We start from the raw sequence: 25,193 nt of genomic DNA on the forward strand, positions 1-25,193 counted from the left end.
CAGTCCAAGGGACTCTCAAGAGTCTTCTCCAACACCACAGTTCAAATCATCAATTTTTGGCACTCAGCTTTCTTTGTAGTTCAACTCTCACATCCATACATGACTACTGGAAAAACCATAGCCTTGACTAGACGGACCTTTGTTGGCAAAGTAATGTCTCTGCTTTTTAATATGCTGTCTAGGTTGGTCATAACTTTGCTTCCAAGGAGTAAGCGTCTTTTAATTTCATGGCTGTAGTCACCATCTGCAGTGATTTTGGAGCCCAAAAATATAAAGTCTGCCACTGTTTCCACTGTTTCCCCATCTATTTCCCATGAAGTGATGGGACCGGATGCCGTGATCTTAGTTTTCTGTATGTTGAACTTTAAGCCAACTTTTTCACTCTCCTCTTTCACTTTCATCAAGAGGTTCTTTAGTTCTTCTTTGCTTTCTGCTGTAAGGATGGTGTTATCTGCATATCTGAGGTTATTGATATTTCTCCTGGCAATCTTGATTCCAGCTTGTGCTTCATCCAGCCCAGCGTTTCTCGTGATGTACTCTGCATATAAGTTAAATAAGCAGGTTGACAATGTACACTCTTGATGTACTCTTTTTCCTATGTGGAACCAGTCTGTAATAGATGGTCATAATTGACTTCAGAACACAAAATATTGTTTACATATGAGAGAGAAATGTTCAAACCTGGACTGTTTTAACAACTCTATAGCAATAAAGCTGAGTATTCCCCCAGTTTGTCCACAGTCACAATATGTTTTTTCAGCTTCGCTTTCTTCCTGTCTTCGAATGGTGGGATGAAAGTGGATTAAAAATGGATATGAAGCTCTGCAATATACTAGGTAATTTCTTGTCTCAGTCTTATTCTCCTCATCTGTAAATGGGAATGACTATTTTTGTCCTTATCTCAGTATAAAATGAGATAACGCTCATAAAGCCTGTGATGCAGAGAAGGTACATAGTACACAGTACAACTATCTTTACAAGCTGCTGTTTACTGAGTTTTATGTTAAGATGTAGGTTTCAAGCTGTGTCATGACCAGCTCCTTCCGGTTTGCCCAGGACATTCCCAGTTTTAGCGCTGAAAGTCCCACATCCTGGAAATGCCCTCAGTTCTGGGATGGTTGGTCACCCTACTGCTGGAAACAGTCTGCAAATAACAATGACTTCAGAAAGGTATCAGGAGTTTCTTTGTGGATGGTGGTTACAGTGGGCAGAACAGACAGGGCCGATGCTCTGGTGGCACAGTGCTAACTGTCTTTGTTCCGACACGTTTCCTGGTTTGTGCTTCTGTCCTATGGTCCAGGATGTTAATCATTACCAAGTCCTCATTCCATTGGGCAAAAGACCAAAAGTGAAAGCTCTGAGGGCGTAAATGAGAAATTGCACATACTGCTCTGCTTCTGTCCCATCCTGTTTACTAGAACTAACTTTTGTGGCTAAACTAGCTCCTAGAGAGGCTGGGAAATGGCTTTAGTCTTTTTGGCTATGAGCCAAGCTAAAGTAGAGGATTCCATTACTAGAAAAGAGAAGAAAAATATATGCCATGGCTATCTCTTATATGCCTATTTATGGCATCCAGTTTCCTTTCATATTGTGATTATTTAATAAATGGTCATTTTCTTGGCCACTACAACATTGCTGTGAATGTGTACGAAGTTAACAAATAACATGAAAAAGAGACCCCTAGCCTTAAGGAAAAGCTGTAATGAAATCTATTCTTTGACTTGATAACTTTTTCCAATTGCAGTACCCATTAGCCTAGAAATTCTCTTCGTAATTGAAGTGGGTAGCTAACTCCAGTGCCTCGGGCAAAGCTTTTGATTTAGAATTTTGTTCAGAAATAAGGCAACAGGTATAATTACAAGTTCATTCATTTCAGATTAAAGGAAGAAAAAGAGTCCATTGGTGGAGGTGTATGTGATCCAGCTATGTATCCTGGTTCAGAATCACAAGCACAGTCTTTCATTTAATAAATCTTTATTGAGCGCCACATGGTCACGCCATAGGGATAAAACAGTTGTCAACTTCTACTACAATTTCTGCCCTTTGGGAACTTAAGTTATGCTACAGGAAAATAGATTTTTAAAATAAATTTGCATTTATTTAAAAGCACTATTAATGATCCCCAATTAGTTTTTACTTTGCTGGATTTATTTTTCTTATTTTTGTTTTACTGGATGGCATTTTCTGAGGCTTAACTTGTAGAAGGTGCTTAGAAGAGAGGTGAAATTACTCAACAGTATTTCATATAGTACCAAGGTCAACCTGTGGTGGCAGTCATGATTGACATATTTTCTCTTCTTATTGCCATCCACATAATCTTCAATGCCAAGGAAACATAAAAGCATGAAGAAATTCTGCTATGCAGCTTACTAGACTATATGATCTGTTTTGAGGACCAAATCACTCACTTTGTTTTTTTAAATAGAATTTCCCATTAGCCCTGTTTTTCCTTTATCACTAAAAGATTTTGATTAATTCTTGTTTAGAATGTTAGACTATAAATTGCTGAGCTGCTGGGATAGTAGGCGGTCAAAACCTGAGTTCTAATTTTGTTTTGTGTTTTTAATATATTTTTCCTATATAATTCATCCTCGTGTATGTTTAGTTCAGAGTTATTAATGATTCAACTTTAAACAGAAAAAAAAAACAAAACAGAGAAATGATTCTTTCAAGTGGTGGTCCAAAGTGACACACCCTCCTTTTTTCTTTTTAAATAAGTAGATGGAAATAGAAAGGTTGCTGGAGGTCTAGCATGGTGTTACGCTCTGATATTTGAGAAAATGGGATCTATCTGGATTCATAAAGTCTCTTGCTTATCTTTTAAAGTCTTAGTGGTATGATGGGGTGTTGAATTTCTGCCTTTACTAACCATTGTTGCTTAGGAACAGGAATAAAAGATAGCTATTGATAATTAATCTTTTCTGGTACTCTTAAAGGGTTTACAAACATTTATGGGGCCTTGCAGGGATCACTTTTGCAAATGAGTGTCTTGTAGAGGCAACATGTAGGAGAATTCCATGGGCAGAGGAGCCTGATGGGCTACAGTCCATGGGGTCACAAAGAGTTGGACACAGCTGAGCGACTGACACACACATATAGGTACACCCAGATATTCTTGTTGCTTTGCCCAAATTAATTCATACTTAAATGTTGGATGGTTTTCATATGGTGAGGGGTGGGCACATTTACTAAGACTAGCACTGTTTCTTATCTTGAATATGGCCCTAGAAATAATTTTTATATAAAAAATTTTATGTAAAGAAGGAAGGGTGGATTGCTAGGCAACAGGAAATTTGGTTTGTTGTGTTCAGTCACTAAGTCGTGTCCAACTCTTTGTGACCCCGTGGACTGCAGCACACCAGACTCCTCTTCTTCACTCTCTCCAAGAGTTTGCTCAAACTCTTGTCTATCGGGGCTTCCCTCGTGGCTCAGATGGTAAATAATTTGCCTGCAGTGTGGTAGACCTGGGTTCCATCCCTGGGTTGGGGATTGAGAATTTGTTTAAAGACTATGAATTTGGGATTTTCATCAGTATTCTGGCAGGGTGGTACAGTCAAGTAATAGTTGCATCTCAGAAGCCAAGAGAAAATTCGGAGCTGGTCAGGGATCAGTAGTATCTCATGTGAAAGAGAAGTCCAGTCAGATAAGTACTGGGGAAAAAAGGTATTTCAGTGAATATTAGGAGATATTTTGGCTTCCCTGGTGGTGCAGTGATAAAGAATCTGCCTGCCCACCCAGGAGACATGGGAGATGAGGTTTCTATCCCTGGTTCGGGAAGATTCCCTGGAAGGGGAAATGGCAACCCGGTATTCTTGCTTGAAAAATTTCACGGACAGAGGAGCCTGGCAGACTACAGTCCATGGAGTCACAAAGAATTTGGACACAGCTGAGCAACTGAGTACACATGTAGAAGGTATTTAGTGCCCTCGACAATGAGTGATCCGGCAGAGCTGGGGTGGAGTCAGTGGCAGACTGTAATCATTTGGGAAATAAGTGGGGCCCAATAAATAGAGACTGATGTTTTAAGACACTTGACTCTCCAAGGGGAAAATGAGAGTAAGACATGCTCAAGTGGCATGTATGTTGAATGAGTGTGTTATAAAAACAATGTATTTTTGGTAGAAACCTTCAGAAGTCTGGAAATATATAACTAAGAAAGTAAGACAAAATCACTCAATCTGGCAATCCGAATTGACTACTGATAAGAGTTTTGGTATTTACTTTGTTGTTACTATAATCATTTTGAAAGTGAAAGTAAAAGTGGTTGTTGCTCAGTTGTGTCTGATTCTTTCTGACCCCATGGACCTCATTGCCCACCGAGCTCCTCTGTTCATGGAATTCTCCAGGCGAGAATACTGGAGTAGGTTACCATTCTCTTCTCCAGGGGATCTTCCCGACCAAGGAATCGAACTTAGGTCTCCTGCACGGCAGGCAGATCCTTCACCTTCTGAGTCACCAGGGAAGCCCTATAATCATTTTATGTTTATATACATATGTGTATGTGTGTGCTCAGTCGTGTCCAACTCCTTGTGACTCCATGGACTGTAGCATGCCTGGTTCCTCTGTCCATGGTATTTTCTAGGCAAGGATACTCCAGTGCGTTGCCATTTCCTATTCCAGGGGATCTTCCCAACCCAGGGATTGAACCCGTGTCTCTTTCATCTCCTGCATTGGCAGACAGATTCTTTACCACTGCAATACCTGGAAAGTCCATATATATATATATATAAAAATATATATCACATTGTGTTTCTTGCTTTCTTATGTTATAAGCATTTTCTCAAATTAAAATTGTTTCTGAAAGCATGGTTTTTGATGGTGCTAGAGTTTTCCATAGTAAAATATGCTATACTTTTTCAAATTAATTTATTTTTAATTGAAGGATACTTGCTTTACAAAACTGTGATGGTTTCTGCCATAAATCAGCATGAATGAGCCATAGGTATGCATCTGTCTCCTCCCTCTTGAACCTCCGTCCTACCTCCCACCCCATCCCATCCCTCTGTAAATGCACTATGCTTTCATCAGTCCTTTGCTGCTGGCTTCTTAGTGGTTTCTGGCTGTTAGCTATCAGAAGTGAATGCAGAGAATATCTCTGTAGATGCGTGTTGGCAATTCTGATTTAGGATCATTTCATAAATGTAAAATAATGCGGCAGTTGTTTTTCAGAACATTTGTGCCGATTTACATTTTTACATGGCACTAGTATTACAGGACTGGAAAAAGTCAGTTTTCATTCCAATCCCAAAGAAAGGCAATGCCAAAGAATGCTCAAACTACCACACAATTGCACTCATCTCACACGCTAATAAAATAATGCTCAACATTCTCCAAGCCAGGCTTCAACAGTACGTGAACCGTGAACTTCCAGATGTTCAAGCTGGTTTTGGAAAAGGCAGAGGAACCAGAGATCAAATTACCTACATCTATTGGATCATCGAAAAAGAAAGAGAGCTCCAGAAAAATATCTACTTCTGCTTTATTGACTATGCCAAAGACTTTGACTGTGTGGATCACAATAAACTGTGGAAAATTCTGAAAAAGATGGGAATACCAGATTGCCTGACCTGCCTCTTGGGAAATCTGTATGCAGGTCAGGAAGCAACAGTTAGAACTGGACCTGAAACAACAGACTGGTTCCAAATAGTAAACAGAGTACATCAAAGCTGTATATTGTCACCCTGCTTATTTAACTTACATGCAGAGTACATCATGAGAAACGCTGGGCTGGAGGAAGCACAAGCTGGAGTCAAGATTGCCAGGAGAAATATCAATAACCTCAGATATGCAGATGACACCATCCTTACAGCAGAAAGCGAAGAGGAACTAAAGAGCCTCTTGATGAAAGTGAAAGAGGAGAGTGAAAAAGTTGGCTTAAAGCTTAACATTCAGAAAACTAAGATTATGGCATCTAGTCCCATCACTTCTTGGCAAATAGATGGGGAAACAGTGGAAACAGTGGCAGACTTTAATTTTTGGGCTCCAGAATCACTGCAGATAGTGACTACAGCCATGAAATTAAAAGACGCTTACTCCTTGGAAGGAAAGTTATGACCAACCTAGATAGCATATTAAAAAGCAGAGACATTACTTTGCCAACAAAGGTCCATCTAGCCAAGGCTATGGTTTTTCCAGTAGTCATGTATGGATGTGAGTTGGACTATAAAGAAAGCTGAGCACCAAAGAATTGATGCTTTTGAACTGTGGTGTTGGAGAAGACTCTTGAGAGTCCCTTGGACTGCAAGGAGATCCAACCAGTCCATCCTAAAGGAGATCAGTCCTGAATACTCATTGGAAGGACTGATGCTGAAGCTGAAACTCTAGTACTTTGGCCACCTGATGTGAAGAGCTGACTCACTTGAAAAGACCCAGATGCTGGGAAAGTTTGAAGGTAGGAGGAGAAGGGGACAACAGAGGATGAGATGGTTGGATGGCATCACTGACTCAATGGACATGAGTTTGAGTAAACTCCGGGAGTTGGTGATGGACAGGGAGGCCTGGCGTGCTGTGATTCATGGGGTCGCAAAGAGTTGGACACGACTGAGCGACTGAACTGAACTGAGTAGTAAAAAATTTGCCTGACAGTGCAGGAGACATGGGTTCAATCCCTGGGTTGAGAAGGTCCCCTGGAGAAGGAAATGGCAGCCCACTCCAGTATTCTTTCCTGGGAAATGCCATGGACAGAGGAGCCTGGCGGGCTACAGTTCATAAGGTCACAGAGAGTTGGAGCTCTGAGCAGGAAGCACATTTTTGCCAACTGCATTTAACTACTTTGTACCTTTGCAGGGACTGAGCCTTATCTTTAAAAATGACATCCTTGCTAATTTCATGAAGGAAAAAGCCTCATTTTTTTCAGTCATTCAGCAAGTTTTGAGCTCCTTAAGACTAACTGGGAGGCTGCGTCCAGACTGCATGTGGCGGGGTGGCATGTCTAGCGCCTGGCGCTGCCTCTGGGGTACACGGGTGAGGAGCCCTCTGCCACCTCCACAGGCCAGCATTAGGAGGGCTTCACCCTAGGTCACCAGTTCTAACTCCTCGTTAGGCAGATGGTCCACTTTTCTGGAGAACTGGCCTTCGTTTTTACTTTGGGGGTAAATGCACCATCCCCTGCTTTTCCCTGAGAGCGCTTCCCCATCATCTCCTGCTCTGCCCCCTGCTCTTGCTCTTAGAGCGTCCTCTTCAGCTCTCAGCCATCTGGAAGCAATTTTCACCTCTGCTGCAGCCTCCTCTGTGTGTTTTGGGCTGCGACGTCTTTCATCCTTTTGTATCCCTCAATAAGCGTTTCTCAAATTACTGACACAAACAGTGTCCACACTCCATTCCACTGTTGACGGTCGTCTTGCCCACGCCTCACTTCTTCATGTCTGTTCTCGGGGATTTGGGGTATTCATTCCATTTAATAGACTTTACTGTCATTCCAAAGGCACTTTAGGAAGAAAGGACTAGAGACACCTGTGTTCACTTAGCCGTCCTGGACTGGAAGCCTCTGCTCCAGATGTTTTAAACGTTCCAAAAATAGTTAATGATAGAATAATAAAATCTAATAATAGTGGCTTTTTTTCCCCTTTGCTTTATACTCAGAATTATGTTTTTCCTTCCAGATATCATTTAAGGCTCAACACTCTTAATGACTTTATTAGAAAAAAAATTTTTTTGACACTCTTCAGTCTAATTTACTTTGGGGAAAGTCTAAGGTAAAAATTTTAGTGATTTTCTTTCTCCAATATAGAGCCATTTTATAACACTTCACAGGGAGTGCGTTCTTTCTTCATTTAATTGTGGTACTTCCTTTTTCTCATGTTATATTCAAGAAATTCTTACAGGCTACCATTGATTTGAATTAAGATTCTTGAACTCGTCCAACTACGAGTTCCATAGCGTTTGTTTTTTTTTTAATTTTTAATTGAAGTATAGTTGATTTACAACATTGTACTAATTTCTGCTGTACAGAAAGTGATTCAATTTTTTATATATATATATATATATGTACACACACACACATTCTTTTACATATTCTTTTCCATTGTAGTTATCTCAGGATATTAAATATAAATTCCTGTGCTATACAGTAGGACCTTGTTTATCGTTCAGTATGTAATAGCTTACATCTGCTAACCCCAGCCTCCCATTCCATCCCTCCCACCACCCCTCCCCTTGGGGACCACAGATCTGTTCTCTATGTGTGTGAGTCTGTTTCTGCTTTGTAGGTAGGTTCCTTGGTATCAAAATTTAAATTCTATATATGAATAATATCATATGGTATTTGTCTTTCCGATTTACTTCACTTAGTATGATAATGTCTAGTTATATGCATGTTGCTGCAAATGGCATTATTTTGTGTTTCTCTTATGGCAGAGTACTATTCCATTATGTATATACGTACTCTATATATATATAATATATGTATATATTATATATATATATTTGTTTCTTTTTTTTTTAACAGCTCAGTTACAGCTCAGAATTTTATTTGGTCAACAAAAGATGGTACATCCCTGAGGCATGAGGGTGGGCTGACCCTGAAGGAGAGGCCCAGATAGTGTTTTAATTACAGAATATTTACCTTTCTGTCCCAAGTCGTCATTGTTTCATTTTCAAAAGTGAAATCTCCCTTTTCAAGTAAACATGGATATAGTTTGGTCAAATTCCAGACAAAACAAAGCCATCCATTGGAATTTTGAGATGACTTTATTCAGTCTATTTATCTTATGGAAAGGATTGACTTTTTTAGAATATTGTGTTCCATTAAAATAATATGGTACTGTGGTACACTTAGTATTCCTTTCATGTATATCTTTAGGGAAAAACTTGCCTTACTTAGAATAACCAACATATATGTTTCTTAGTTAACTTTAAAGGTATTTTATGTACTTTATTGTTACTGTGAATGAGATCTTTCTTATCACATTATTTAAAAATGACACTGATTATTTTTATTAAGAGAAGAGTAAGGTGACCAACATAGAAAAAGTTAAATTAAAATCTCTAATAATTTGTACTATCCAGAAAAAAATGCTGCTGTTTGTGCGTATCACTACTGTGTATGGTATTTATATGTATATATCTTATATAAAGTGATAGTTCACATGGCGGGCTTCCCCAATGGCTCAGCAGTAAAGAATTTGCCTGCGATTCAAGAGACTTGGGTTTGATCCCTGCGTCAGGAAGATCCCCTGGAGGAGGAAATGGCAACCCACTCCAGCATTCTTGCCTGGAAAATCCTATGGACAGAGGAGCCTGGTGGGCTACGGTCCATGGAGTGGCAGAGTAGGACACGGCTGAGCAGCTAAGTGTGAGCCCATTACATAATCATGCTTAGTAACCTCATTTTTAATCAACAGTAAATCTTGAATGTCTTTTCATGCCATTAAATATTCTTTTACAAGATTATTTTAGGGGCTATTGTATGAATGAATCACAGTTTATTTTAACCAGTTTCCAACTGTTGGAGATTTAACGTATCTGCAAATGTCTGCAATTAGTAGCAGTCTTCTCCTGCCTTAAACAGTGGCTTCATGAAAACGCTTATAGAGGTTAAATGTCTATTATGTATGTTGCAGGTTGTTTTTCTACGGTATAATTTGCCCTTTAATTATGTTTACATTACATTTGATGCATCCACATCCCTCTTTTTAAATTGGTTGATTTTCTTTTCATTTTTTCAGGCTGCTTTACATTGTTCCCTAAAATAATAAACCTTACTTTTTAGAGCAGTTTTGGGTTCACAGCAGGAAGTACACAGAGCCCCCATATCCTCCCCTTACATTGGTGCATACCGTCCTCCACTGTCAACATCTTGCACCTCAGTGACCCGTTCTTAATGATCAGTGAACCTGTACATTAGCATCCCTTCAAGTCCATACTTAGAGCAGTGGTCCCCAGCCTTCTTGGCACCAGGCGCTGGTTTCGTGGAAGACATTTTTTCAGGGACTGAGGGTGGGGAGAAATGATTCAGGTGGTTATGTGTGCGATGGGGAGCAGCAGGTGAGGCTTCACTTGCTCACCGGTCCGCCGCTCCCCTCCTGCTGTGTGGCCCGGTCCCTATCAGGCCATGGACTGGTACCAGTCCTCGGCCCGGGGCTTGGGGAGCCCTGCTTCACAGGGTTCACCCTTGGGGTTTGGATAGTCTCTGGGTTTGGGTAAATGTGTAATGACACTTACACACCACTGTAGAGTCTTACAGAATAATTTCACTGCCCTGAAGATCCTCTGTGCTCCACCTGTTCATCTTTCCCTCCTTTGCAACCATCGGCAGTGACCAATATCTTTACTGTCTCCATAGATTTGCCTTTTACAGAAGGTTATATAATTGGAATCATACCGTATGTAGCCTTTTCAGATAGGCTTATTTCATTTAGTAAATATACATTTTAATTTCTTCCTTCTCTTTTCATGGCTTGATAGCTCATTTCTTTTTAGTGCTGAGTAATATTCCACCATAGCGATGTACCACAGTTTTTTTTATTTATTCAACTAACTTTAGGTGCTGTACTTGGATACCCCCAAGTTTAGTCAATTATAAATAAAGCTGTTATAAACATTCATGTGCAGATTTTTGTGCAGACTTCTGTTTTCATCTTTCTTCTGTAAATGCCAAGGAGCACAATTGCTGGGTCACATGGTAAGAGTATGTTTAGTTTATAAGAAGCCTCCGATTTGTCTTCCAAAGTGTCTGTACTATTTTGCATCTCCACCAGCAATGTATGAACATTCCTGTTGTTCCACACCCTCTCCAGCATTTGGTGTTGTCAGTGTTCTGGATATTGACCACTTTAATAGATGTATAGTGGTATCATTATTTTTTTATTGCAGTATAGTTGCTTTATTTTTTTTTTTATAATTTTAGTTATTTATTTATTTTTGGCAGTGCTGGGTTCTCGTTGCTGCATGGACTTTGCTCTAGTTGTGGCGAGCGGCGCTGCTCTCTAGCTGTGGTGTGCGGGCTTCTTATTGGGATCGCCTCTCCTGTTGGGAGGCACAGGCTATTAGGGCTTCATTTGTTGTGGCTCCTGGGCTCCGGAGCAAGGGCTCAATAGTTGTGATGCACGGCCTTAGTTGTTCTGATCTTCTCGGACCAGGATTGACCCCACATCTCCTGCATTGGCAGGCAGATTCTTTACCACTGAGTCACCAAGGAAGTCCTCATTATTGTTTTAGTTTGCATTGCCCTCATGACATATGAGGGAGAAGGCAATGGCACCCCACTCCAGTACCCTTGCCTGGAAAATCCCATGGATGGAGGAGCCTGGTAGGCTACTGTCCTTGGGGTCGCTAAGAGTCAGACACGACTGAGCGACTTCACTTTCACTTTTCACTTTCCTGCGTTGGAGAAGGAGATGGCAACCCACTCCAGTGTTCTTGCCTGGAGAATCCTAGGGATGGGGGAGCCTGGTGGGCTGCCGCCTATGGGGTCGCACAGAGTCGGACACGACTGAAGCAACTTAGCAGCAGCAGCAGCAGTGACATATGATGTGGAGCATCTTCTCATCTGTTTACTTCATGTCTGTATTTTCTTTGGTGAGATGTCTGTTAAGATCTTTAACCCCTTTTAAATCAGGTTGTTTGTTTTTTTATTGTTGAGATTTGAGTTCCTTCCTTACATGTTTTGGTAGCAATCCTTTTTTATATATATATTTTGCAAATGTTTCTTCTAGTCTGTTGCTTATCTTTTCATTCTCTTGACGTTATCTTCTCAGAGAAGAAGATTTTAATATTAATGAAGTCCAACTTTTCAACTGATACATTGTGATTCTTCTGGACTAGCAAGGATCATACTATTTATTGGTAGTTGTGTTAGTCATTCTGTTATCCATAACGGTGATGTTTATGAGATTTAAATGCTGTTGTAATGCTTCATAATTAACTTTGTATTTTAATAGTGAATAACGCACTTGTTCAAGTGATGCTTCTTTGAGGTAATCATTTCTTTTTCATGAAGACATATGATGACCTAGTAGCATTATTTTTAGAAGATATTTTATCATATGAATATTGGTATTTCTTAATAGTTTTATAATTTACATGTGCAGAATCTATGTACCTTTTCTAACCTCATTTTGTTAGATGACAGCCACTGGTGGCTGAGATGGTCAAATATCTGCCTGCAGTGCAGGAGACCCAGGTTCAATTTCTGGGTCAGAAAGAGCCCTTGGAGAAGGGAATGGCTATCCACTAAAGTATTCTTGCCTGGGAAATCCCATGGACAGAAGAGCCTGCTGGGCTACAATCCGTGAGGCTGCAAAGAGTTGGCTATGACTAAGTGACTAACACACACACACATTCAGTACAATACTAGTTTAGAAGTTCCCTAGTCACACTAATCACATTGGAATTGCTCACTAGAGGCTACCATATTGGATGGTAAGGAGATGGAACATTTTCGTCATCACAGGTAGTTCTGTTGGACAGTGTGGTTCTAGAACATAAGCAGTTGTGATTAAACAGTCATTTTGTGTGATTTCTTTTTACTTTGCAGTAATTACTAAAATACTAAAAGAAAAAAATTAAGAAATGCAGTGAAAGCATTTGTTTCCCTACTGTTATCTTTTGTTTCTTAGTGATTTATGTTAAAGTAACAGTTATAACTACAGCTGAAGGAGCTGAGTATGCTCACCGTCTGCTCAGCTAAATGCGAAATACAATTGGCAGAGCAGTTGCCTAACGTTGGTCCATCATGATGTTGGTCTTCTTGGACTTGCCAGCAGGCACTATTAGTCACAGCAATGGGCAGTTCAGCCGAAATAACTTTTCTGCATAGTTCTCATTCTTAGAATTAATAACTTGTCTACTTAAAATTCCTAATTCTTTTCTTCCTTGGCAAGGGCAGAAGGCTGGGGTTCACTGGTGGCTCAGTTGGAAAAGAATCTGCCTGCAATGCAGGAGGACCGGATGTGATCCCTGGGTTGGGAAAATAAGCTAGAGAAGGAAATGGCAACCCACTCCAGTATTCTTGCCTGGGAAAGCCCATGGACAGAGGAGCCTGATGGCCTGCAGTCCATGGGTCACGAGAGTTAGACGCAACTTAGCAACTAAACCACCACCACCATTGGCAGAAGGCTACACCAGAGAGGCACATTTGGAGAGAGAACACAGAATAAAGGCCTGGAAGGTTTGCTCCAAGATTGGCTACTTAATTTTCTTCTTTCATTGACATTGTAATTATAGAATAAACTTCATTGCTATAGAAACAGTGTTTGCTCCAAATTATTTTTTTAAAGGTCTCACATTAATTCAGGCAACATTTAACATAAGCTTTCATATGTTTATAACACATGTTACTTCAGTTTACTGTTATAGTAATGATAACTTAATGATATTGTATCATTTGGAATTGGTTTGAAAAGCATCTGGGAATATATTTTATAATTTAATTTTGGTATTGGAAGAATCTATCATTTGCTGCTATTGATTTCTTCTTTTTTTTTAGGTTTCTTGCAGTGTTTGAATGTTGAGAAGGTATAGTTGTTTAAACAGGAATTTGTATAAGCAGGATGGTTAATATATGATGGGTAAACACATATTGATTTGGTGATTGCATATAAATCTATTTTGAGTTGTTCTTTGAAGTAGAAAAGTCCAGTTCTCATGGGTAATTATTGTTTAGGTCTTTCCCTATTTGGAGGCTAATTTAGAATCCAAGTGTAAATTATATTGGGTAGGTAGGGCAAGTTTCCATATTCAGTGGCCCACATAGATATTTCTTAAAAAATGGTAGAAGGTGACTCTAACAGTTGTATATACTTTATTAAAGCAGAAGAGCAGAAGAAAGATTAGCCATCCTGTGCACTTGTCCTTTGCACCTGAGTTAACAAGTACAACATGGGAGGTATAGTCAAGGACATAGTCACTCATCAGCCATCTCTTTCACAAGGATTTACTGAGATCCAGTTAACCCTCTTGAACTTTTGTATTAAAGGTTTCTCTTTTAGATAATGCCCTGAAATGAGTCAGCAAATTGATATAAATTACATAAACAGAGTTGGCCAGGATACTTAAGGGTATTTAGATAAAGGAGAAAGTCACACTAAAGGTCATTTTTTTCTCCTATGGGAAAACATATTTTCTATAGAATTACTACTTGAAAGAATGATTTTCTGATACATAATCTTTCTTTGGTATGCTTTAGTCATAATTGGGGAGTGTTACTGCTGTGATAAAATGATTTAAAAAGAGACATAGAGACTGATGATACCCCAAAAAAGAAGCCTTGGCTCTTCTTCCTGGGATTAACATTGATGTTCCCTTAAAAGATAAACAAATGTTTCATAGATGGCTTATAGCTCTTATTCAAAGAAGAGAGATCTTTTTTCAAATTTAGTCTTACAGGTTTCATTTCAAATTAAAAAAAAAAAAAAAAGATGAGTTCTCTATTGTTGTTCCAAAGCTGATACATTTTAAATCTATTTCAGTTTATGCCAGTCTTTCTGTCAATTCTGTATTTTAAGAGACACCTTTCAGAAATGAAGAGACAGGACATATACTGGGATAATTTTTTAAAGCCATCCTTAGGCAAAGTACTGGATCATCAGATCCTGTGAAAAAGCACCTTTGTGATGGTTTTGAATGGTGAGGATTGCAGTCTGTTTTAAGTAGTTTTCTGGTTGTCATTTCAGCTATGAAGTCTTACACTCCGTATTTCATGCTCCTGTGGAGTGCTGTTGGGATAGCCAAGGCTGCCAAAATCATCATCGTGCCGCCAATTATGTTTGAAAGCCATATGTACATTTTCAAGACACTAGCCTCGGCCTTGCACGAGAGAGGCCACCACACAGTGTTCCTCCTCTCTGAAGGCAGAGACATCGCGCCATCTAATCACTACAGCCTCCAGCGCTACCCAGGGATCTTTAACAGTACCACCTCGGATGCTTTCCTGCAGTCCAAAATGCGGAATATTTTCTCTGGGAGATTGACAGCAGTCGAACTGTTTGACATACTGGATCACTATACCAAGAACTGTGACATGATGGTTGGCAACCACGCCCTGATTCAGGGTCTAAAAAAGGAGAAGTTTGACCTGCTGCTGGTCGACCCTAATGACATGTGTGGATTTGTGATAGCTCATCTCTTGGGGGTTAAATATGCTGTATTTTCAACCGGCCTTTGGTATCCTGCTGAAGTGGGCGCTCCTGCCCCCTTGGCTTACGTCCCAGAGTTTAACTCACTCCTCACAGACCACATGAACCTGCTGCAAAGGATGAAAAACACCGGCGTTTACCTCATTTCCAGAATAGGGATCAGCTTTCTGGTTCTTCCCAAATATGAAAGGATCATGCAGAAGTACAACCTGTTGCCGGGGAAGTCCATGTATGACTTGGTCCATGGGTCCAGCTTGTGGATGCTGTGTACAGACGTAGCCCTGGAGTTCCCGAGACCCACCCTGCCTAATGTGGTTTATGTAGGAGGAATCCTAACCAAGCCGGCCGGCCCGCTACCAGAAGTAAGGTTTGCTGAACTCCTTGGTAATCTTTTCTTAATATAAATGTCCATTTGTCAGCTTGGATTTTTAGAAGAGCGGGGATTGGGTATTGCTGGATACTAGCTGCTATTCTAAAAAGTGGTTAAGACACAGAGCCTGCCAAGGTCCCTTTATTTGTGGGTGCCCCACTCCTCTGGAACGCATTCCTGCTTTGAATGAGCATTTCCGTAACACCAAGAGGCCACTGTGCCATATGGTCAGTAGACTGTCTGAGAAGTAGATTTTTTATTAAGTTATGACTCTGAGAAGAATGGAGTTAGATAGTTTGTTTTAATGAGCGTAAGTGATTTCACTTTCAATTAAATGCAGAGCTCCTTCTGATCTCCCCCAGAAAGCACAAGCACAAGTCTCTGCATCCAGGTTAGGTCCTGTGAACTCAAATAAGTAGAACAATGTTAGTAGTGATTCTTTCAGCAGTCGTGACCACTTAAAGTTTATGTCCAACAATGAAAATGAGGTAGTAACTTCCATCAGACTCGGATGCTGATTTAAAGTTAGTAAAATTATTTAAAGACATCATGCCTCACTGTGATTTCATGTCAAAGATGGAATTAATTACATTTAAACAAAACCTGTTTAGTCTCTGAGTCAAACCTAATTTCTTCTTTCTGGCTGAGCTATCAGCAAATACAGTTGGGTTCTATTCTTCATCCTAGTTTGGCTTTTTTTTTTTTTTTCAATTAGGTATCTCAAAACCTGTAGATAAAAAACCTGTAGGAGCCATATTGCATATCTGTTGTAGGGGGATTTCTAGCCTCAGGTTGACTCTGGATTCAAACTCAACCTCTGATGGCATTTATCAGAAGTGTAGGGCCTGTACTGTTTTTGTCTACTGCAGCCGTTTCTACTCTTCAAATTCTTAAAGCAGCCACTCACAACAATAGTCAAAGTCTTCATTTCTAATGCTGGTCACTACATTTAAAGAAATCTGCCAGAGTCTTGATGAAGAGTCAGTCTAGATTTTCTCCTATAGGTGTCAGATAAGCGCAATCTCTGGGCAGAATTTTCTCATGGGAAAATAAGGTGATTGGAATATATAGCCTGTAGATTCCTCTCACACCTCCATTAGAAACATATTTAATAAATAACACTTTATATATTTCATGTAACATGAAGAAATAGAACTTGCCAGATCTTTGACCCATAAACCCTAGATTGCCGCTGGTGAAGAATGTGAGAGAGAGTGGTGGTTCTTTCTGATGTCAGCTGTGAAGGATAAAGGTTAATCTCAGGCTGTCTCAGCCATTATCAAGCCCACTTTGAAAATTTGATTAGTCTCTTTCAGAGTCACTGTGTGATGTATTACCCCCTTCCTAAAAGTATCTAAAATCAAACTTCAGAAATAGCTTCTAAAAGTCCCGGAAGCAAGTTTCTCTCTACCTGAACTGAGCCATTCCTGATGTCAGGCATATCAGCCCTGCTCCCCTCAAGTCTTCATCTTTTCCCAACCAGAGCTCTGCCATTTTGCCTGTTCCCTTTGAATTTTTGTTTGAATACTGTCTCCCCTGGTTATACGGAAGAAGGAATTATTGATGTTCATTTTTCCTGTACTGTAGCAGCTTGAACTATAAGCACAGAACACCATTGCATGCTTAGTAAAATAGCATGGGTCCTTGTGGTTTCATTACAGTAGCCCCTCCTTTTCTGCAGCTGAGTTTTCCTCCATCGACCATAGTATGAAAATATTAATTGGAACATTCCATAAATCAACGATTTGTGAGTTTTAAATTGTACATTGTTTTGAGTAGTGAAGTGTGATATCTTACATGGTCCAGCTTGGTCCTGCTCCACGCTGCCCCGAATCCCCATCCATCCACGTGGTCCGCTTCTGACCTCCAACCAATGGTGTCATCACGGCTCTGTATTGTAATGCCTGTGTTACTCACCTTACTCCATCTGATCATGTCTCATCTCATGTCATCACAAGAAGGGAGAGTAAGAGCCCAATAAGATATTGAGAGAAACCACATCACATAATGTCTCTTGCAGTGTATTGTGATCTATTTTATTTTTAGTTATGATTTTTGATACCCTACTGTGCCTTATTTGAAAATTAAACTTCATCGTAGGTATGTATAGGAAAGAGCATGGTATATATATAGGGTTCAGTATTATTCAAGATTTCAAGGATCCACCAGGGGTCTTGGAACATACACCATGTGGATAAACTGGGTTACTGTATACTTTGTTTTACTTTAAAAGCAGCTTTTGCCTGGTTTTTGGAACTTCCTATAATGTTATTACCCAGGATGTTTTCTGAGATGCCATGATTTCTAGTTTGGCACTGGTTTGACCCACTTTGTGGGCCTGTTCTTTTTTCCCCTCTCTGGACATTTTGTAGTTATTCTTTTGAATATGTGCTCCTTATCTACAATTATTGCTTTGGCTCTGACAGTTAGATGCCACACTCAGAAATATCCCATCTGGCATGAGTATGTGTTATGTATGTGAACCTAAATAAGTATATTGTGCGTGTGTGCTCAGTTGTGTCTGACTTTTTGCATCCTGTTGGACTATGGCCCATCAGACTCCTCTATTGCTGGGATTCTCCAGACAAGAATATTGGAGTGGGTTGCCATTTCCTCCTCCAGGAGATCTTTCCAACCCAAGGATCAAACCCATTTCTCCTGTGTCTCCTGCATTCATGCAGGTTCTTTACCCATTGAAGCATGAGGGATAAGTATATCATTATCATTGAAAATCTGTGAGGTTATAAAGTGTGAAGGGCCATTTTCACTTCAGTGTTCCATTTACAAAGTTCTTCAATAGGGAGAATTTTGAAGAATGGTGGATCTTATTCATTCATATATTCCCTACCCTAGTGAGGTTTTATGTGCTTTGGAACACGTGCCTTTCTATTGAGATTTCTCTAGTAGATTTGATAAAATAAACTGTACCTCAGCATACTAAAAGTTAATGAGTTTCTGAAATGCCTGTATTATTTACAGGTCATAGTTGTGATGGTAAGATAACAGAGACCAGCGAGTGGCCTCTTAGAACACACGATTCACTAATAACGGCTTAACTGTTAACTGCCTTGGTGTCTTACACTGGCAGGGGATTAAGTTTTCCAGATGTCTAGAAATGATTTGACAGTGAGATTTCTTTTCACAACCTGGGATAAAAAGGTAGAGAAAAATGTCTAAAGGACATTTTTCCGAAGCGTTCACAATGTTTGAGCCTAAAGAAACTCTAGAGAGCATCTAGTTCAGCTGCACTTTTCCACCTCAAAATACAGGAAGTGACCCATTCATTTGTCACATATGAGATTAAAAGAATTTGAGTGTCTCATCCAGGCCACAAAGCCAGGTGAAACATGGATTGTTTTGCCATGAATTAGATATTTTGTCAAGATGCCTGTATCTCTCGTTAACTCATTTACGCATTTATAGCTTATTCAAGGAACTTCCCTGTAGCTCATCCCATAAAGAATCTGCCTGCAGTGCAGGAGACCTGGGTTCAGTCTGTGGGTCGGGAAGTTCCTCTGGAGAAGGGCATGGCAGCCCGCTCCAGTATTCTTGCCTGGAGAAGCCGGTGGACAGAGGAGCCTGGCGGGCTACAGTCCTCGGGCTTGCAAAGAGTTGGACACGACTGAGCGACGAAGCATAATGTATTCAAAACTATGCAGAGACAATTTCACTAATCTTTATTTGATAGCTCAAAGATTGTGAGGACTTAATATGGGAGTCAGATCACACCATCTGTACCCATCCTTGGAGAAAGAAATGGCAAGCCACTCCAGTATTCTTGCCTAGGAAAACCAGTGGACAGAGGAGCCTGGCGGGCTACGGTCAGTGGATTGCAGAGAGTCGTGCGTGACTGAGAGACTTACATTTGTGTTTCAGAGGTTTAATGATAGAAATCAGCCAAAATCCAAATCCTTTTGATTACAAAATGTTGTCTTGGTGTAGAGTGAAGAAATTGTCTGCACTCATAAGAGTATGATTTCTAAACGTTTGTGCCTGACTCATCACACTGTTTACTGCCGACTGCCTGCAGGCGGTACGGGCAGGGAGTCGCGGTGAGGCGGAGTGCCAGCCGCCGGGCGGCTTCCTTGGGGGGCACCGGCGGGAGTCGGGGTGGCCTCGGGGCCTGGCCTGGCTAGCACGACCCCGCGTGTGGCCAGCGCTGCCCGCGGCTGCTGGAGGGGCTGGGGGACCTCTGCTGAGGGACTGGCTGCACTTGGGTACGCGGTAGGCACGGGGTTCCCCTGCTCTGCAGTCTGCAGGTTCGAGCCCCTGGAGCGGGAATACCTCTCCAGGACTTGTAAGAGATCCCGCCATTTCCGCGGAGCTTACCTGGATCTCCTCATTCAGTGGTGATTCCAAGTGAATTTCTCACCACTTCGCGTTTGGACCGTATCTTTGATCTGTATCGCTCCTTTAGTTCTTTGTGAGTGTGGGATATTTTCTTAAGTTAATTGAAAGGAGCGTGTGGTCAAACATTTTAACAAGACCCATGGCACCCCACTCCAGTCCTCTTGCCTAGAAAATCCCGTGGACGGAGGAGCCTGGTAGGCTGCAGTCCATGGGGTCGCTGAGAGTCGGACACGACTGAGTGTCTTCACTTTCACTTTTCACTTTCATGCATCGGAGAAGGACATGGCAACCCACTCCAGTGTTCTTGCCTGGAGAATCCCAGGGACGGGGGAGCCTGGTGGGCTGCCGTCTGTGGGGTCGCAGAGAGTCGGATAGTACTGAAGCGACTTAGCAGCAGCAGTCTACAATAGGAGTAATGCCCTTTAGAGGAAGAGGTTTAGAGTGGACTGTATCCATATTGTGGCTTATCTCTATCATTACAGTGTGGTAGAGAACATAGGAACAATTTTTTTTTTTAAAGGTTTACTTCCTCCAGGAAGGAAGTCTGTAAATAGTTCCACATTTGACTAGATCCTTCAAGTATTAAATGTGGATGAAATAAATAATAACATCTAGTAGGGGGTGACTATAGCTTTTAGTAGTTTGACTAGGAAGTAATAACAATACTACTACCAAAGAATCGTATATTTACTTAGGGAGTCTTTTGATTATTAAAATTCACAGGTTTGAGGTGATAATTTTTAGATGATTTCCCATTGGCAGAAAGTGGTCTAGCCCTGCTAAGCTGCTGCTCTCTGCCACTTTTCAGCTTCTACAGCCCTGAACTATCATTTCACCTAACAGATTGTATCTTAATTATTGGTTTTTCACATGTTTTTCTCCCCTACTAGGGTGTGGATGCCTTAAAGGGTGGACAGGTGGATAACCTTTGTACCCTGAGTGGCTGGAAAATGATAGTCATTCAATAACTGTTTAAAATTAAGCGAAATGCATCAAATAGAAATAGTTGCCAAAAAATAGGTGATTCAGTTAGTATAACAGTATTGTTAATATTATAACCATTATTTGTTTATTCCAAATTTATGTTCAGATGCCATTGAAGCCATTAAGTAACCTGACATTCCAGGTTATTGTAATGAATTAAGATAGCTACTTAATGATACTGATATTGAGAAAAGGCGATCACCTCATTGTTCACTACCCAGTTGGTGAGCTAAATGATCCCTACTGTGTTCCAGATGCACGTGGACAGGGCCAACAGTGCTCAGGCACTATTGCTGTGTTAAGATGGCTTGGGAGGGTATGACCCTCATTTGGTTGGACTGCAGAGGGGCTTTATTGCCAGGCTAGGGGTATGAAAGGCATTTTCATTGCACCATTTGTACAGACATTTTTTTAAAATTAGGGAAACAGTCCTGGGGAGAGATACAGATAAGATAAAAAGATGAACAGAGATAAGAAAGAGCCAGAGAGCAAGGACAGGGTCATGAGATACTCACTGTTGTTCATTTTGTCATTTGCCAGAACTTCCTCACAGAGAAAGGTTTGGGCGGGGGAAAGAGACATTGTGCAACAGATTCATTAGATTAACCCACTTGTGAGCAGATCAGGTTATGAGAAGAATAAAACTGAGGAACAAAACAGTGGCTTTTTACGTGTAGTTTTCTTTGAGTCACCTAGAAGCGTTTTCTTACTATTACATATGGAAATGGAAAGCTGACTTCCCCAAGAGTGAATGAATGTCTAGACTGAGTTATGGGACCACAGTCCCTGGGGCTAACAGACTGATCCAGGGTTGCAGCAAATATGGAAAATCATGGAGATGGACAGGGAAGCCTGGCGTGCTGAAGTCCATGGGTCACAAAGAGTCAGACATGACTGAGCGACTGAACTGAACTGAAGGCTATTTAAATAGTATGTTGCTTATAAATTATTTATTGAAATATAAAGCTAGACATAGGATGATAACTATTGTATTATATTGATTAAATTGTCCTCTTTTAAGTAAGTATAATTTAATCTCTTGCTCTCTCTCTCTCTCTATATATATTTTATAGTTCTTAATTTTGGATACTATCACTTACAAATAATTTTTTAGGGTGTCTTTATTCCTGTGCTATATTGGTAGCTATGCAGGGATCAGAAGATTGAGAACTATAACATTTGGAAGAGATGGATGATTTAGTTTCAACTACTAATTCTTAGAGGAAAGATTTACCACAGCATGATATTTGGGCATAAATAATAGATTCCCTATGGGAATTCATAGGCTTCCTAGGTGGCTCAGTGGTAAAGAATTTACCTGCCAAATATTGGAGATGCAGAAGACACAGGTTCAGTCCCTGGGTTGGGAAGATCCCCTGGAGGAGAAAATGGCAACCCACTCCAGTATCCTTGCCTGGAAAAATCCCATGAACAGGGAAGCCTGGTGAGTTAGGTTCATAGGTTCACCAAAGAGTCGGACACAACTGCGTGAAAGAGTACTCTGCACCACCACGGTAATTCATTAATGTAAAATGTCGCAGATACTTCTTGCAGAAGTGGATCATATATTTTGTCTTTATTTTGTAGTGAGAAAGCAGATTACCTGACTAAGTGAATATATCCAGGAAGTGAATTGGGCAGTGTTGCAACTATCAACAAGTTACTGTTTAGTTCACTGATACGGTGGTTTTCTAAGCAGCACTGTAGTTTTCAATAGCTTATCAGTTGCTTCTGTAAGTATTTTAGGCTTGCAAGAGTTTCCTGATACTTTTAGAGACCCAAATATAATGGAATGTGCACTCTGACATAATTTTTAAACACCTTTCTTCCTCTGCTGTTGAGTATTTAAGCTTTAAGATGCCCAGCAGAGTTGTTCATTTAGATGTTAAACAGTGGCGACATCAAGGAAAATATTTTTTAACTGATCATTTTTACAAATGGCAATTCTGACAATTAAATAGTTGCACCAGTTTTTAGAATAATATTTTTCACAGATACTCTCATTCCAAGCCAAACAGTTCTAGTTTGGAAATGAAAATCGCTACTGTCCATGAGTTTGTCAGATCTATTCCTGAGTGCAGATTTTGACACAAAGGACTGAGTGAGCCTGAGCTTCTGAGAAAGTGGTGGCTCTGGAGACAAGCTACCTATTTCATGGTATTGTTTACAGAATTTTTTATACCAAAATGTCCAGGGGCTGTGGCAAAGTAGCCGGATGGAAAAACATGGGCTTTTTCAGCCAAATGGCCCTGGGCTTTAATCTTGGCCTTAATAAGACTCTTGGAGAGGGAGGGTGTCAGCCTCCTTAAAGTGAGGATGGCAGTGCTTACTTCAGAGTGTTTCGGGGAATGAGAGCCGTGCAATGCCTGGTGGGGATAGTTCTTGTGCTTATTATTATTCTGTTAACTCTCATTACTGAAGATGAGCACTAGTTACTTATCACTCTCACCCGCTGTCTTCCACCTGGCAAATAGAAAAATGGTTTCAGAGTTGGAGGACATGTCTGGCATCACCCCATCTCATTTCAGGGGTTGGCCCTTGGTCCTTCTGCCTCCATCTTGGGGATGTTTATTTCCCTTTCCTTCATCCTTTCTCACTGAAGTAGAAGGAAAAGAGCATGTGAACTATATGGGATTAGACATCCGAGCCTTAAGAAACAGCAGAGGCTGACAAGCTTGTCCTGTTAGGGAGTGCCCTCCTGGTGCTTCCAGATGCTGGCTTCTTTAAGCTCATGATGTTATCTGTGGTTTTTCAGTCCTTTAAATGGAGGAGTAGCGACTCCAAACCCTGTTCTGCGGGCTCCATCCTTGTTCCTTCTCCTCCTCTGTGCTTCTCATTCCTGTCGGACCTAAGGAGACGCTCCAAACAAATAAATACCTGCCTCCTAGCCAGAGATTGTATATAGCATTGGATCAAAGCAGGCTGTGATTTTAAAGTCATATTACACAAACACCTTTTTCTAAAATTCTAAGAAGTCATGTGCTAAGATACTTTTAGCTTTTATGTGCAATCTTTTGTCCAAAATCTAGTAACAAGTAGAGTGTTGTTTACTATATAGCATTCTGTAAATTCTCACTACCTATCAAACATTTTTTTGTATTTATAATATGTCAATATATCTCTTATAAATACAACAAAATGAGAGTTTGGTTTTTAGAGTCAGTCTTTATATTAGCTTGCTTATTCAGAAAATACAGCTGACCATTGACAACCCAGGGGTCGGGATGTTGACCCTCTGTGCCCTCAAAATCCACGTGTAATTTATAGTAGTATCTGTGTACACAGTTCCTCTTTATTCAGAGTTCCTCATTTGTGGATTTAACATGGATCAGCGTGGATCATGTACTATGGTAGTATTTAGTATTGAAAAAAATCAGTGTATAAGTGGATCCATGTAGTTCAAACCCATGTTGTTCAAGGGATAGCTGTATTTTTTACACTGTGACAATCATTTTTATCTTTTTACTTTGAAGGCATCTCTCTTATAAACCAGCAAACCCTGAGCATGCACATAAGTCAGAACTGGTCCCTGCCTGATAAACCCAGTGTTGTCCTGGGCCAAGAGTGGCTTTATAATGGGTATTTTTGTAGCAAGCAAACAGGACAGATAGCCAAAGAGAGACTGGCACTGAAGTAGTGGGGTGGACTTTTCCAAGTCCTTCTTAACCCAGAATATACTCTTATTCCCCTGAAATCGTAGAGTCTAGAAAACTCCCCGCACAGTGTGGATTAAGCCTCCTTTCACGGGGCACAGGGAAGAGGGTGGCAGGAGCGCTCCCAGTGCCCGTACGCAGGGGTGGGAGCCGGGCACCAAGGGAAAAAGGATAAAACCCTATAGACCAGAAGCCTGCGTGCTGGTGCTGGGAGGCCTGTTCTTTAAACCCCGAGAATGAAGCAGGTGCGGCCCAAGAGGCCTTCTGCACAGTTGAACACCAGTGCTGCTAGCCGCACACTGCAGGGACCGAACGGGGTGCACATTCCTCCGCCGTTGGCTTTCGGCTTTCTGTCAAGGTATATTTTACAGCGCCATTTATCACTGTTACAGGAATCACTGTTAGGAGGAGAGTCAAGATTTCTGATTCTGTCAGTATAAATGCAGTCAGTTAATTAGCCTTTTAGCAGGGCATTTGTTTTAGAAAGTGCTGAGAGAGAGAGAGAGAGGCATGAGATAGAAAGCATGTCTGCCTTTTTCCTAAAACTGTTTGTCCACCTGAAACAGGAGAGTGCCTGTTAAAACGGTCATTTTCTTAGATTATCTCATATGGATGACTTTTTGTCAGAGTGGCTTTTGGAAGAGTTATGGTGTTCAAACGCAAGAGGGGCAAACTTAATGTCATGAGTATTTTCCCTCAATGTGTGTCTCTCTTTTTCCCCCTAGATACATGATACAGTAAGACTAAACCTGGCAAAGTAAG

At 40.7% G+C, this 25,193-nt stretch overlaps 1 protein-coding gene across 1 annotated transcript in view; it reads left to right on the plus strand.

The window, feature by feature from the left end:
- Nucleotides 1-25,193, plus strand: part of UGT8 (UDP glycosyltransferase 8) — a 94,846-nt gene that overhangs the window by 17,441 nt on the left and 52,212 nt on the right. The window contains exon 2 of the mRNA XM_043438821.1: nucleotides 14,613-15,436. Within this exon, the coding sequence (XP_043294756.1) occupies nucleotides 14,615-15,436 (822 nt within the window). The 5' untranslated portion in view covers nucleotides 14,613-14,614. The remainder of the gene's footprint in view (nucleotides 1-14,612; nucleotides 15,437-25,193) is intronic.

Source organism: Cervus canadensis, chromosome 19, assembly GCF_019320065.1.
Source record: "Cervus canadensis isolate Bull #8, Minnesota chromosome 19, ASM1932006v1, whole genome shotgun sequence".
Classification (NCBI taxonomy): domain Eukaryota; kingdom Metazoa; phylum Chordata; class Mammalia; order Artiodactyla; family Cervidae; genus Cervus; species Cervus canadensis.